General features: G+C 37.0%; 1 protein-coding gene across 1 annotated transcript; it reads right to left on the reverse strand.

Moving 5' to 3' along the window:
* Positions 1-257: 257 nt before the first annotated feature.
* Positions 258-3,375, reverse strand: LOC109427985 (uncharacterized). Its single transcript, XM_062847427.1, has 2 exons — positions 2,841-3,375; positions 258-2,781 (listed from the first exon to the last, which is right to left on the reverse strand). The coding sequence occupies exons 1-2, from the start codon at positions 3,267-3,269 to the stop codon at positions 1,900-1,902; spliced, it is 1,311 nt and encodes a 436-aa protein (XP_062703411.1). The 5' UTR covers positions 3,270-3,375; the 3' UTR covers positions 258-1,899.
* Between the last annotated feature and the right edge of the window lie 11,803 nt (positions 3,376-15,178).

Consider the following 15,178-nt stretch of genomic DNA (forward strand, 5'->3'; position numbering starts at 1 on the left):
AATTTACAAAAGTTCCAAGGATGAATTTTGGCCCATCTTGTTCAACATCGTTGAGCTTCCACACGTGGAGCCTATGATTATCGGAATCTACAGCGGCAAATCAAAACCGACAGATTTGAATGCTTTTTTGGCCCCCTTCGTCGACGAACTCAACGAGATCTTGGAACACGGCGTGATCATCAATAGCCATAAGATCAACGTGAAACTTCGCTGCATAATTTGTGACTCCCCCGCTAGATCTTTTGTTAAAGGTTAAAAAATGACCCATACAATCAAAACCAGAATGAACACATATATATTTTTTCTAATTACAGGTGTAGCCTACTTCAACGCACAAAACGGTTGCCAGAAATGCACAGTATCCGGAGAGTACTCATACTTGTCACATTGCAACTATTATCCCCAAACAAACAGTTTGAAGAGAACAGACTCTGGATTTCGAAAACGTGTTTATGGATCCCATCACAAAACTGATTCACCTCTGCTCCGATTGCCACTTGATATGATCGCTGACTTCCCAGTAGGCGATTCTCTTCATTTGATCGATCTTGGAATCATGAAGAGATGTCTACTAGGATGGAGAGACGGAAAGTTTGGAAACTACAGAAGCAAGTGGTCTGCCAAGGATATCTCCGATATATCACAGATCTTATTTCAAATCAAGCTTCCACGTGAGATCCATCGATCAGTCAGAGGACTAGATAGTTTAGGTCACTGGAAAGGATTAGAGTTTCGATCATTTTTGTACTACATTGGTATTGCTATTTTAAAACCATTTTTACCCTCTGATGTATATGAACACTTTCTAACATTATTTTGTGCGATTACTATATGTTCTTCAGAAGCATATGCTAACCTAATTGATGTAGCACACACTTTGCTTGTGCACTATGTTGAATGTTATGCTAAAATTTATGGCGAAGATTTTATTACTAGTAATGTTCATAATCTCAATCACTTGATCGATGATGTTAAACGGTTTGGTATCCTTACTAAATTTAGCGCCTATCCGTTTGAAAGTAAACTATACAGAATCAAAAATATGATTCGCAGTGGCCATAAACCGTTAGCCCAAGTCGCAAGGCGCATCAGCGAACTGAACCAAATGGTAAATAACACGACTACTAGCAAGCACGTTCCAATTATGAAAAAAAGAAATTTCAAATTCAAATACTGATCCAAACACAAAAGTGTATGCCAGAGTCGATTTTGAAAAGTACTCTTTGAGCAACGATTCAGCTAACAAGTGGTTCTTAACAAAAACTAATCAAATTGTTATGTTTGAAAATGTGGCACAATGTAACAAAACGCTTACTATTTCTGGTTTCCCGCTAAAACGCATAACTGACTTTTTTATCACTCCTATCAAATCAAGTCATTTGAACGTTTATCGTTCGCAATGCGACATAAATGTATTAACTGAGTTTGATCCATCTACCATCAAATGTAAAATGGTTGCAATACCACTGAAGACAGAAGGAACCGTGTTTATTCCGCTACTTCACAGTCTGCTGTAAATAAAACAAAACGAATCGAAATACCAAAACAAATATATTTTACTTGTTCAATCTTACATCTGATCTTGATGTACAGTCACCTCTCTCTATTTCCTGTATTTTTGTGTTGTATTTTTGTTACTCCTTAGGATTTCCTCTTTTCTTTTGTTGTTTTTTTATCATATAATTGCTCACTTATATTCCGTTTTCCTTATCCCGATGTTAATCCTTTTCGTCTTCTCATTTCTCTTTTTTTTATTTTTCCTCTTCTTTTGTTTGTCTGTCCTCTCTCTCTGTTCCTTGTCCTGTTTTGTTGTATTTATATCTCCTTAGGATCTTTTCTTTTCTTTTGCTTTTCACTCTCGTTGACATATATTCTCATTCTGTCGTCCTTATCCCGATGTTAACCCTTTCCATCTTCACATAGTTCTTGATTGTCTTCTTCTCCTTCACCACTCTCCTGCTCCTTGGGTTTATCCTTACCACCGTCAGGATGGGTGGGTTGATTCTCGTCATTATGTTTGCTTGTTTTGTACTTCAAATTTTTCGGTCGATTTTTGTGTGTGGAAGTTAGAGTTTTTGCTGTCGTCCTCTGCTTACTGTTTTTCAAAACAGTTTTGAAAAACTTTTCGCTTTCCAATTCTGAAAAGTCCTTGTCAGCCCGCATTACAAGATTCAAAAACAACTGCCGAGTTTTTTTGAAAAATTTCAATGGCACCTTTCCAGCAACGTCTCCAGATGTAGACGGTCCACTTTCCTGCTGTCCTGCATTGCCGTCTGTCAATCTTGCCGCACCCGTCCAAGAGCACTGAGTCAAGAATCGTCGCGTGAAGAAATAATCAACCAGCTTGTAGCAACAGTCGATCCCTTGTGCTTTTCCACTGGTACCACAAATGAAAGCCATGCTGGTTGATAGGTTCTGCAGATTGTATTCGTTGTCCAAGTACTTTTCTAAGTTTGAAAGATCCTCCAAACTGTCAATGGGGTTGATGACTTCATTGCCTGATTCCTTTTGCTTCTCTACTTTTTGCGGTACCTCATTTTGTGCCACAGAGTCCACTAGAAAATTCAACGTTGTCTGCATATTCGCCATGGACTTCATAATTTTAGTTTGGTTGTCCTTGATGGTGTTCTGGTTAGCAATTATGGTTTGCAACTCGGCAGATCCTGTGGCGTCAGAGGTCGCACTGTTAGTGTTCAAATAAATCAGCTGGGAAGAATCGGTCATTTGCCCTTCGGTTATTGTGCACTGCGGTTCGACGAAAATAATTTGTTGATCACCAATCTGTAATAAAAATCAGTGTAAAAAGCTGCTACTTTTAAGTTAGTTTTTCAAGCACTTACGGATGAATCCAATGGAACATCCTGATCCTGATTGGTACCAGCTTCCGTTTTTTGCAGATCCATTGTGGCAGAGGTGATCAATGCGTTAAAATCTCGGGGCTCGAACGTCTCATGAGATTTGCTCGGTGGGTCATTACGGAGCTTTTTCTTGGGTGGAAGCGTCACATGAGTCTCCTCAATTTCCGTATCGGATTTGTTCTCCATCCGGTCCATCTCAGCTTCTGCTTCGGAACGTGTTTTGAACTCCCGTTTACACACACAGTTCATCCGCTCCCATCTTTCGTCCGGCACCGATGATTCCACTTGCGACAACTTGTTGACAAGGTGCTTCTTAGGCCAGTGGAGGATTCCTTTTGATTCCCACCCACTGGGAATGACACTCAGGCAGATTTCGCCATCCTCAATCGTCTGCACTACTTTGTATGGCATTCTGTAAACAAATTTCAATTATTTTGTGGTTTTTATTGCAAAAACAATTTCATTACCTGCACACACGACCTGTTGATGCTGAGCGAGAAAAACAAAACAAACAGCTGTCAAACAGGGATGCCAGGTGAAATTTTCAAATATCTTCACAAGGCACGTTAAAATGTCTTCACATGTCTTCACACCCCATATTGTGGCTTTAGAATAAAATACTGTTAGAAGTCAAAATTTATGCCATGTTCTCACTTAGGTTTATATGAAGGAATATACCGTGAGGTCATCCAGCAATAATGCATGCTTCTCTCCAGAATTTCCATAGCAATTTTTATAAGGATTTCCCGAAAATTCCTCAACAAGTTCCTCGGATTTATTTTCACGAGTTCCACAAAAAAAATCCAGGAATTTCTCTAGGAATTCCTTCGGAAATCCCCACAGGAAGTCCTCACGAATACCTTCAGAAGATCCCTGGGAATTCATCGTGGAGTTTTTCGGGAATTTCCCCAGATCATCCTCGGAAATCCCCCCTAGTGGTCCTCGAGAATTCTCCCAGGAGTTCCTCGTGAATTCCTGCAGAAGATCCTCAGCAAATCCTCATGCTTGTCTTCATGCAGATCCTCGGCAGTTCCTCCAAAAGATCCTCAAAAATTGTGCCAGAAATTCCTCGAAACATCCTCTAGAAGTTCCACCGGAATTTTTTCATAAGTTTCTAAGAATTTCTTAAGGAGTTGAGTTTCCCGAGAATTCTCCCAGGAATCCTTCTACAAGTTCCTCCAGGAGTTCCTCGGAAAATTCTACAGGAGTTCATCGGCAATTCCTCCAGGACCTCCTCGGGAATTCCTTCAGGAGTTCTTCGGGAATTTCTCAAGGAGCTCTTAGGCAAGCTCTTAGGAAATTCCTCCACGAGATCTTCGGGAACTTCTCTAGGAATTCATCGGTGATTCCTCTAGGAGCTCTAAGGAATTCCATCAGGAGATCATCCTAAAAAAATCCTTCAGGAATTTCTCGAGAATTCATCCAGGAGATCCTAGGAGATTCTTCAGGAAGTGCTCAGCAGTTATTACAGAAGTTCCTTGGAAATTTCTGACGGAGTTCCTCGGGATTTTTCCGGAAGTTTATCGGGAATTCCTTGACAATTCTTCCAGGAGTTCCTCAGAAATTTCTACAGGAGTTTCTCTGGAATCCTCTAGGACTTCATCGGGAATTCCTCTAGGAGGTCGAATCGAATCAAACCAAGAATTCTTCCAGGAGTTTCGAGAATTCCTGCAGAAGAACCTCGGGAGTTCCTCCTGGAGATTCTCGTAAATTCCTCCAGGAGTTGCTCGGGAATTACTCCAGGAGTTCCTCGGAAATTCCTCCCGAAGCTCCTCGGTTATTCTTCCAGGAGTTCCACGAGAATTCCTCCAGGAGATCCCCGAAAACTCCTTCAGACGATCATCGAAAAATCCTCCAGCAGTTTCTCGGAAGTTCCCTCAGGAGATTCATGAAGGAAATCGACGAAATTTTCTCCAAAAGATCCTCAACAATTCCTCCAGGAGTTTCTTTAGAATTCATTCAAGGATCCTCAGGAATTCCTTCAAGAGATCCTCCGTAATTTCTACAGGAAATCCTCGGCAAATTCCTTCCAGGAGTTCTTCGAGAATTCTTGCAGGAGATCCTCGGGAATTTCTCCAGAAGTTCATCGACAATTCCTTCAGGAATTCCTCAAATAGTTTCTCGGAAAAACCTCCAGTAGTTCCTTGGGAATTCCTCTTCGGATTCCTCGGGAATATTCTGAGGAGTTCATGTTTCTCGGGAATCCCTTCGTTTTTCGAGGTTCTTTTCGGGCAGTTCCTCGAGATTTACTCTTGATCCCTAGAAAACCTACTCCAGGAGTTTCCTGGGAAATTTCGACGATTTCCTGGTGGTATTCATAGGTATATCCAGATGAATTTCTGATAAACTCCTGAAACATTTCCCGAGAATCTTCTGGAAGAATTCCCGAGACAATGCTAGAGGGATTCTCAATGAACTTCTGGAGGAAATTCCCGAAAAAAATTGACAAAATCCTGGAGCAATTTCCGAAACTCCTAGAGGTATTATCCTAGAGGCATACCCGAGAATCTCTTGAAGATTTTCCGAGCAACTGAAGGAGAAATTCCCGAGCAACTCTGGAATTCCCGAGTAACTCCTAGAGAAATCCCCAAAAAACTCCTGGAAAAAAAAATCAACGAACTCCAGGAGGAATGCCTGAGGAACTCCTAGAAGAATTCAGAGGAATACATGGAGAAACTTTCCAAGAAATTTTCTAGCAATTCCTATGGCAGTTCTAGAGGATCTCATAGAGGAATTCTAAAGGAATTCCTGAGGAACTCCCGAAAAAGTTGTTGGCAAACTCCTGGAAAAAATCCCGAGGAATTCATGTAGAACTTCCCGAGGAACTACTGGAAATTTTTTCGAGGAACTCTTGAAAAATTGCTCAATAAACACCTATAGGAATTTTCGAGGAACTTTTGAAGTAATTTTTGAGGAACTCCTGGAGGAATTCCCGAGGAACTCCTAAAATAATTTTCGAGGAACTTCTGAAGAAATTCCCGAGGAACTCCTGGAAAAATTCCCTTGGAACTCCAGAATGAATTCCCGAGAAACTCCTGGTGGAATTCCTGAGAAACATCTAGGAGATTTTTCGAGAAACTCTTGGAGGATTAACTGAGGAACCCTTAAAGGAATTCCCGAGGAACTTGCAGAGGAATTCCCAAGGAGCTCCAGAAGAATTCCCAAGGAACTCATTGAAGAAATTCTCGAGGAATTCTTGAAGGTATTCTCTAGGAACTTTTGGAGGAATGCACGAAGAACTCCTGGAAGAATTTCCGAGGAACTCCTAAAATAATTCTCGAGGATCACCTAAAGAAATTCTCGAGGAACTTCGGAAGGAATTCCCGAGAAACTCTTGGAGGAACTCCAGGATGAATTCCCGAGTAACTCCTGGAGGAATTCCCGAGGAACTGCTGAAAAAAAAAGATTCGGCAAACTCCTGGAGGAATTCCCACGGAACTGAAAGAATTCCTGAGGTACTCCAGGTGGAATATCCGAAGAGCACCTAGAAGAATTCCTGAGAAACTTTTGAAGGTATTTCTGATGAAATCCTGAAGAAATTCTCATGGAACTTCTAGAGAGATTCCCGAGGGACTACTGGAGAAATCTTAAAAGGCTTGGATAAATCTTCGGACAAGTCTGCGGAAAATTCTGGATGAAGCTCTGTTTAAAATTCAAACAAAGTTCTGGGGAGAATTTCCGAAAAAAAAAACCTTGGTAATATTCTAGAAGCAACCTCTGTTTTTGGAGATTTTTGAAAAAATAGAATAGGGTCTGGGACCATTTGGGCAGGAGCACCTATTTTGGGCACTTGCTGCTATAACTCAGTCAATTTTGAACCGATTGACTTGATTTTTGAAACACGATCAGGAAGGCGCAGTATCTAGCTATGTGCAAAAATTCAAGTCAATCGGTTTGAAATTGATTGAGTTATAGCAGCAAGTGCCCAAAATAGGTGCTCCTGCCCAAATGGTCCCAGACCCTACTCAGTTGAATTTCCAGAGGAATTTTGTTGATGAAAATTTTATTTTCTATAAACAATTGCTGATAAGAAATTAATTCAATAGTTCAGCATACTTCCTAAAATTTCCATGAAATGGTGGTCATCTAATTTGATTTGTATTTTAACTAAAAACTGCTTAAAAGTTTCCGCCAATATGAAGACCGAAAAATTATAAATTAGTAAGTTTAAAGTTTTAAAAGTTTAAAATTTCATCTACAAAAATCATAACGCATTTCATCTGAAATTGTTCCAAGATTTGAAATATTGGTTTAGAATAACAACATAAATAAATATTATTTTTCAGCTTTCAAAAGTCTTCAAAAGTCTTCACAAAATTTAAAATGTCTTCTATATGTCTTCACAAAAATAAATGTCTTCACAGAACTTCAATTGTCTTCAATTTGAAGACATGTCTTCACATCTGGCATCCCTGCTGTCAAATCAAAGTAAATTTATTGCAAGAATACACTTTTAAGCAAGATGACCACAAAAGCTACTGGTATGGAGGTGGGTTTGTTGCAGAGTTGGTTGTCTTGTGTTATGCAAAATAGTTTTTTGAATGATGAAAAAAGTTTTATATAATCAATGAAGTTTGATTTATTGCGAGTTTGTATAAGAAAACGAGAAGTAATGGCGTTTTCGCGAGTTTTTCTGTGAGAAAAGCGGTAGACATGTTTTGATTTGCGAAGAAAAATTTGTTTTGATGCTTTTATTATTCATATTTTGTTGTTTTAAACAGTAAATGGTAACAAAAATAAATGTTCAACCCAACAATATCATGCACATCGCTACAGGTTTCAGAAATTGATAATCATTTATTCGGTTAAATGACTATTTTTTCCACAATTTCATCATATTTTTGAAGGGAGATGCTATTTTTGTAAGTTTTACGTATATGTTCACCGAATATTTTTCACGGCACGTATTTCACGAGTTATAAAGCGCAAAACTATCTTGTCTAAAAATTGCGTCAATGGCATGATATAATTAAATCACAACTTCTAATTTTGAGAGATAATCCAGTCTTGAAATTGATTTGTGTTAGGGCATTTTTTTATGGATCAGCTAAAGTTTTCGATCAATAAATACGATTAAACTTTTCCTACTCTGAATTGACTGCCAATTTAAACTATCAATTTTATAAAATGCTTATAGTGACTTCACGCTACTCTGTTAAACCAACACAAATCATTTTGAGCAAAACTAACAAGCTTTGTAGAGTTCTTCGCACCATATCTTAACAGTATCTTGTAGCGTGGGCCAAATCGGATTCATAAGTGTTTTGTATTTGTTTTATGATAGCGCTGGAGTAAAAATAGATTCAGCGTTAGTTTTATTGAGTTGAACTTGTGATTTTCTCCAAGTAAATGATAAAATAAAAATTGTTACTTGGGTACTGATCACTCTTCTCTTCTACTCTCGTCTATTAAAAAAAATCTTCTGTTATTTTATATTTTTATTTATTCATAATAATGACAATATTTGTCTGTTGATTAGATTTATTAAGGCGAAACTGGAAGCATTTTCTCATTTTTTCGGTTTTTGATTTTTTATTGAATAATAAAGCAATATTTTCAAAACCGGTTTTCGTACACATGTAGAGTATGGATCAAGGTATCTCCTGATTTTTTTTTTTTTTTTTTTGAGATGGAAAATGTTTTCCATTTTTGCAGAAACCATTTTTTTGTGAAATTTTGCTCAAAAATGGTTTCTGTAAAAACAAAATTTTTTCACTAAGGACTGTATCAGAAATTAACTATATACCGTCGTTGGGGTGAGAATGGGTCAAAAAAGGATACTCAAAGATTGTTTGTTAAATAACAAATGCAATTGAAGTCGGAATAACTTTTTATTTGGTATGTATACTCTTCTATGTGGTAATGATAGTTTAGCAAGAAAGTATCACATTACATGAATTGCTTACTAAACTACAAATGATTGAAAATTGACCCAATCTCACCCCTTAGAGGGGGTGAGAATGGGTCAAAGTTTTCGAAGTTGCCTATTTTAGAATATAAATTCATTTTATTGATCGTATCTAGTAAAACTACTTTAAATACAATGTAACCATGACGAATGAAAACTTAGGTAATTTCAAAAGATGATTAATTCTCCTAAAAGGGCTAATACAACCGAAAAAATGGTTGAAATTTTATAAAATAACGTTTGTATGTTGTATCGTCATTTTAGCCACCATAATCATCATCATTTAAAGTTTCAATCTCCATGAGAGGAGAGGGGTGGATTACAATGAGGGAGGGACGCATTAAAAGATTGATTGAAAAAAAAAACATGATATTTTTAGTATAGGTACTGTATAAGAAATGATTAACCAAACCCTCCGTTATAAACTCTTATGTGCATGATCATTGGCCTCTATATTGCCAAAGCAAATCACTTCATCTCAAGATAGAGGGTCGTTCAAATATTATGTTACACAACATTTCACATTATTAGACCCTCTCTCGCTATTGCGCTAAATGTTATTACATTTAAACGGATTTTTTAATAAATTTTATATGAGTTCTAGCACAACGGTAGACTTATTCTTCTTTCATTAGTATTTTTATGTATTTTATGAATGATCCTTATATGGCACCCTTAATTCAAAAAATTCAAATTAAATATGTAATCAATAAGCAATCTCGTATGCCACAATTCGACGTTCGTTCGCTTTTCGACTTTGTGCTTTATTACCGGTTAACCGTTAACCGGTTTAAATTTTATAGCCCCCGTATTTCCTGGATCCCACTACCATCTGGTAGTTTCACGATATTTACTTAAAATTTCAAAATGAGTGGAGAGGAAGAACGCTATTAAGTCTATTTTGTTAGCTTTCGATATTGCAGTACACTAAAGGCTAGATGATGATTAGAGGAGCTGTCCAAACGCATGGGTTTATTGTTATAAATGATTTTAGGCACTAAACCTATGAATACACTCGCTTGACACTTCTTCGACATATTTTCGAAAAAAAGCGTGCTTTTATGATGATACGGTAAACATGGCACCTCTTTAACGACAAATGGGGACTGGATAACAAGTTGAACTAAACTAAACTTAACTAAAAGGTTATGTACACTCGATAACTTGCTTGACCCAATCTCACCCCCATTCTTAATATTTAGACATAGGGCCGAAAATATTGAATTTTTTAATAAAAAGTGCATTGGCAGCCCACTTTTTTCGTTGCATCAACCAGGTAATACCTACAGCTAATAACTTATAAGAAAATTTATGGTTAGGTGCTTCTGTGAAACATTGCGAAGGAGAATTTTTTTCAGGGTGATTTACTAGTAGTTTGATCATATAAGTTTAGCCACAAATTTAACAAAAAACGATTATTGCTAAACATCTTATTCTGCATCATGACGTGTAAAAACATCTCCTCTTTGAAATAACATAAAGTTTTCTATATAGATTAGCGATAGTTGATGAGCTATTTCAAATTTTATGTTTCTCCGTTTTGACCCAATCTCACCCCCCAGACCCATTGTCACCCCCATCGACGGTATGTTCAAAACATCCTAAAAAATAATTTATTCAAGTTATAAATAATTTTATTTTTGGAGGTACTATATAAATTCTCAGAAAAAAGGAATGGCACTATTGCTTTTGTAAAAATAATTATGGTCATCAATCTCAAAGTTTAAACGCATGATCTTGAAATTTTGGACACTTCTTAAAAATTTGAAATTGCGGAAAACATGAAAATTTTTTTGATTTTTTAAAATATATTAGCGCAAATATATTCTTCCCCAGATTGCTCATAATATAGATAAAAAATTTTTTTCAAGAAAAAAATCGATTCCATTTTAGCGAAATTCTTAAAAATAAAAATAGGTCATTTTTCAGGGATCCTATTTTTTGATGCTCATTCAAAGCACGATTACGCAAATAAAAAATACATCAAATTGATGATTCAATTTTTTTTATTGGAAATGTTTTTAAACTTTACGACGAGGTAGCTTTAGTGGAGAACGGAATTGTATAACCTTTGAAGATATTTAAAACAGACTGTCAAAGTTCGACAAAAAATTAGTGTTTTTTTAGGATTAAATGTTGAGGGTTTTTCGATCATAAATATTTTTTTTTTAAGTTGGTGTTCAGTGAAATGTTATGTGTACATAACTGCTAACAATAATTAATATTTTTTGGATTTTTCGCCGTACAAGTTTTATTCGCTACAGGTTATTGAAACGCTGAAAAATCTTTAAAAAACAACAATTTGTCCAAAGCTTTAATTTGTGAGATGTATTCATTCCACAATATTTTCAATAATGCTAAACATTTTTCAATTTTTTTCAGGCTGTTCAAAACTTGACTGTATTGTGAAGATTTGATAGAAGAACCGAAATGATAAGACCAAACATGCTTCGAGATAGAGCATCCTGAATGTTTATAGTTAATTTCCGATACACTCCTTACAAAAAAAAAATCAGAAGATACCTTGATCCATACTCTACATGTGCACGAAATCCGATTTTGAAAATATTGCTTCGCTATTTAATAAAAAAAATCAAAAACCAAAAAGTGAGGAAATGCTTAACAATGCCTTGAGGAGGCATTGTTAAGCATTTATTAAAAAAATCAAAAACCAAAAAGTGAGGAAATGCCTTGACAAAAGTAAAAAAAAATCTTTCATTCATTGCAATTCTATCCAATTCCATTGAATTCTTTTCAAATATAATTAATTCCATTCAATACTTTTCAATTCTGTACAATTCTATCCAATTCTATGCATTTCTATTCAATTCTAAACCCGCCGTCTCCGGTTTGGCGATCCATAGCCTTAACCACTAGGCTAACTGGAGACCCCGACATCGCATTTCAGATCATAAATTTGCGGTTGTCAAGGTAAGCACTTTTTTGTGCACTGTGCCGCACATTTAAATCGAAATTGTAAGAAAACGATAAGAGCTAGAAGTTTGATGTCAAAGAACGAATTGCAGAGTGGAACAGAGGCCACAACTTTGCCTAAAAAGAATGTTAATTTAATATTCGTTTTTCAATGACAATTGACAACAACAAATTGAAAAACTCTACTTTCGAGCTATTTGTTTTAGAAAACTTTGTTATTTAACCAAACCAATCGATTCAAAGATGCCATTTGATAGAAAATTCAATAATCTTTCGATAAGGGTAAAAAAACTGCGTTAAGCTTCACCATTTTAAAGTTTTAAGCCAGTTAAGGCAATAATAATAAAAAACATGGAAAGTTCAATAACTACGTAACGGTTGAGATTTGATCACATGCATAGAACACTTTTTTTCACTATTTATGGTTTTCTGTCACCCTTTTAAAAGTTTGCACTCACGAACCTAACACCCTGTATATAAAAATGAGTATAAAGTCCATTTGAGGCAACAAAACTCACGAACGGATGAACCTACCAATGTCGTGTTCGCTTGTTATGCACTACAGCCAGCGTGCATGATATTGGAGCTGAGGGGCCAAATCCACATTGGCGTAGCTAGAGGGGGGCCTGGGGGGCCAGGCCCTCCCCCCCCCCAAATCCGACAGGCCCCCTCCAGAAAATTTTCATGACTATATATGCAAATAAGAAAAAAAAATCTGAAAACCATTGTCGTGGTGACAAACATAGATCTATAATAGACATTTATTTGCCATAATACAGGGTGTTTGCTTCCTGATTGTACATATTTTAGGGGTAGCTAGAGGACCTCGAGTCATGAAAAAGTGCCCAAGGAACATGGGGTCGGAAATCACTGCTAAGTGAGTTATTCATAATTCGATGTTTTTAAAAACGCCAAATTTCAAAGACCTGTAACTCAGCGATCTTTGATCAAAACGCAAAAGTTTTTTTATGAATCGAAAGCTTGAACCTTTGGGAATTTATGCTTCTTGGACAAAAACTTGATCAAAAGTCTTTTTCATTCATAAATTTTGAAATGTTTGTGGTGTAAGCCCACAAAACAGCTTCTTTTTTAGCTATTATTGATGTAATTTATAGGAAAATAAACTTAACTTAAAAAGTGTTCTTCTACAAAATGTTGTTTATAAAATTTTCTAACAATCTCTCTTTGGGACCAACATTGAATGATTTGTAGTTTAGCCACAATACTTAATTAAAAGTTGTGTAGAAAAGTCATCGAATTGCGAAAATCATCGCACCGATTTCACTGAACCGTGCTTTGGCAGCACTTCCCTTTTGGTACTCAGACGTACTCTCCCGAAAGGCAGGCAAGAGAAGCGAAGGCCAACCCGCACACCAATCGAACGGTTGTCACACGACCAACCAACTCACTCAGATTGGTGCTATGTGTAATCGTGTATGATAAACATTGCACCAATCTGAGCGAGTTGGTCGTTCGTGCGGAAAGTTGGCGTAGTATGTAAATTGCTCAACGCCGTGGTTATCGTGCATGCGAGTAATGCGCGTGCCTTAGAAAGCCGCATCGAATCCCCGCTAGAAAGAATACGGTGACGCGGCGACTGTGTGGCAAAGGAAGCGCACAAAATTGTAGCAAGTTAGTGCTAGCCGCAGCAGTACTAATGACGGCCGTGGTGAGACTGGTGAGAGGAGAGCAAATGGTGAACGAGCAACGCGGGGTGTTTAAAATCCTTTGCCGTTTTTGGATTCCTCGCACTCGCAGTCATACTGCGGTGCTGATCGGGTGGGGTGGTGTGCGCTGCCGAGTTTTATTAGTATTTTTTTCACAAACTTGTTAGAAATTAAAACCATTTAATGTTTTTTTTTCTCTAAATTGAAGATAGATGCTCTGCGCTCATGAAAGTAAAAATGGGCTGTTGTTAATTATAGGGTCTGTTTGATATGATGAGGAAGCAAGAATCATAGACGTGCTCAAATTTATCATTTTATTCTTGGGAACAAATAATACTGGGGGCAATTTGAAAGAGGATGGGATGTTAGGGTTACATGGATTTTTAGGAGATGTCAGGGTGCATTCCAGGGGATGTTTGGATTTTCTAAGATCATGTTGGGATTTTTATGAGATACTGTAACTTGGGGCAGTTTGAGAGGCTGGGAATAGTTTGAGGATTTTTTGGGAGATGGGGTGCATCCCAGCGGATGCCGGGGGTTTCTAAGGAAACTTCAGTGTTTTTATGAAATACTGAAGGCAGTTTGAAAAAGGCTGAAATGTTGAAACGAGTTTAAAGGATTTCAAGTGACTGTGGGGATTTCTATTTTTTGTTTGTTTGTTTAAGACGATTCGGGCAGCTTAAAAAAGCTGGGATCCTTTAAGAGTATAATGGATGTTTAAAAGATGTCGAGGAGCATTCCACATGTACTGGGGATTTGAAGAAAAAGTTAGGATTTTTATGCGATACGGGAACAGTTTGAAAAAGGTCTGTACATTCGGAATTTTACGGTATGACGGTAAATTATTTTAGTAATTTTTAGCAGATGTTAGGAAGCATTTTTAAATTGCTAGGATTTTAAAAACATTCTTTTGGCAGTTTAAAAAAGCTTTAATGTTGAAAAGAGTTTAATGGATTTATTAGTAGTTTAATGGAATTCAAGGGGGTAAGGGGAAAGAGGGGTTGGTATGGTGTCAGTTTGAAAATGGCTGGGATCTTTGAGAGTTTAAGGGATTTTTGGAAGATTTCGGGTGCATTCGAAAGGATGATGAATATATCCAAGACAACTTTAGGACTTTTGAAGTTACTGGAAGCCGTCAGGAAAAAGCTAGGAAGTTTTTTAGAATTGAATGATATCAGGAGAGTTTGAGCTACATTTCAAGGGATGTAGGAGATTCCCAGAAAAAAAAAAATGATTTTCATCAAATGCTAGGGGCATTATGAGGAGAGCTGAGAATTGTGAAAAGTTTTGGGGATTCTAGGAGATATCGAGGTTCTTTTCATGGAATGTTGGGGATTCATAAGGAAACTTTAGATTTTTATGAAATGCTAGGGGCAAATCCTTAAAAGTTTTAAGGATTTTAGGAGATTTCCAGGTTCGTTTTAAGGAATGTTGGGGTTTCATAAGGAAACTTTGGATTTTAATGAAATGCTATGGGCAGTATGAGGAAAGCTGAGAACTTGAAAAAAGTTTAAGAGTTCATTTTAAGGAAAGTTGGGGATTCCTGAGGTAACTTTGGGTTTAAATGCTAGGGGCAAAATGAGGAGAGCTGAGAACTTGGAAAAAGTTTTAAGGATTTTAGGAGATTTCCAGGTTAATTTTAAGGAATGTTGGGGATCCATATGGAAACTTTGGATTTTTAAGAAATACTAGGGGCAAATTGAGGAAAGCTGAGAACTTGGAAAAAGTTTTAAGGATTTTAGGAGATTTCCAGGTTAATTTTAAGGAATGTTGGGGATTCATAAGGAAACTTTGGATTTTAATGAAATGCT

Source organism: Aedes albopictus, chromosome 1 (assembly GCF_035046485.1).
Source record: "Aedes albopictus strain Foshan chromosome 1, AalbF5, whole genome shotgun sequence".
Classification (NCBI taxonomy): domain Eukaryota; kingdom Metazoa; phylum Arthropoda; class Insecta; order Diptera; family Culicidae; genus Aedes; species Aedes albopictus.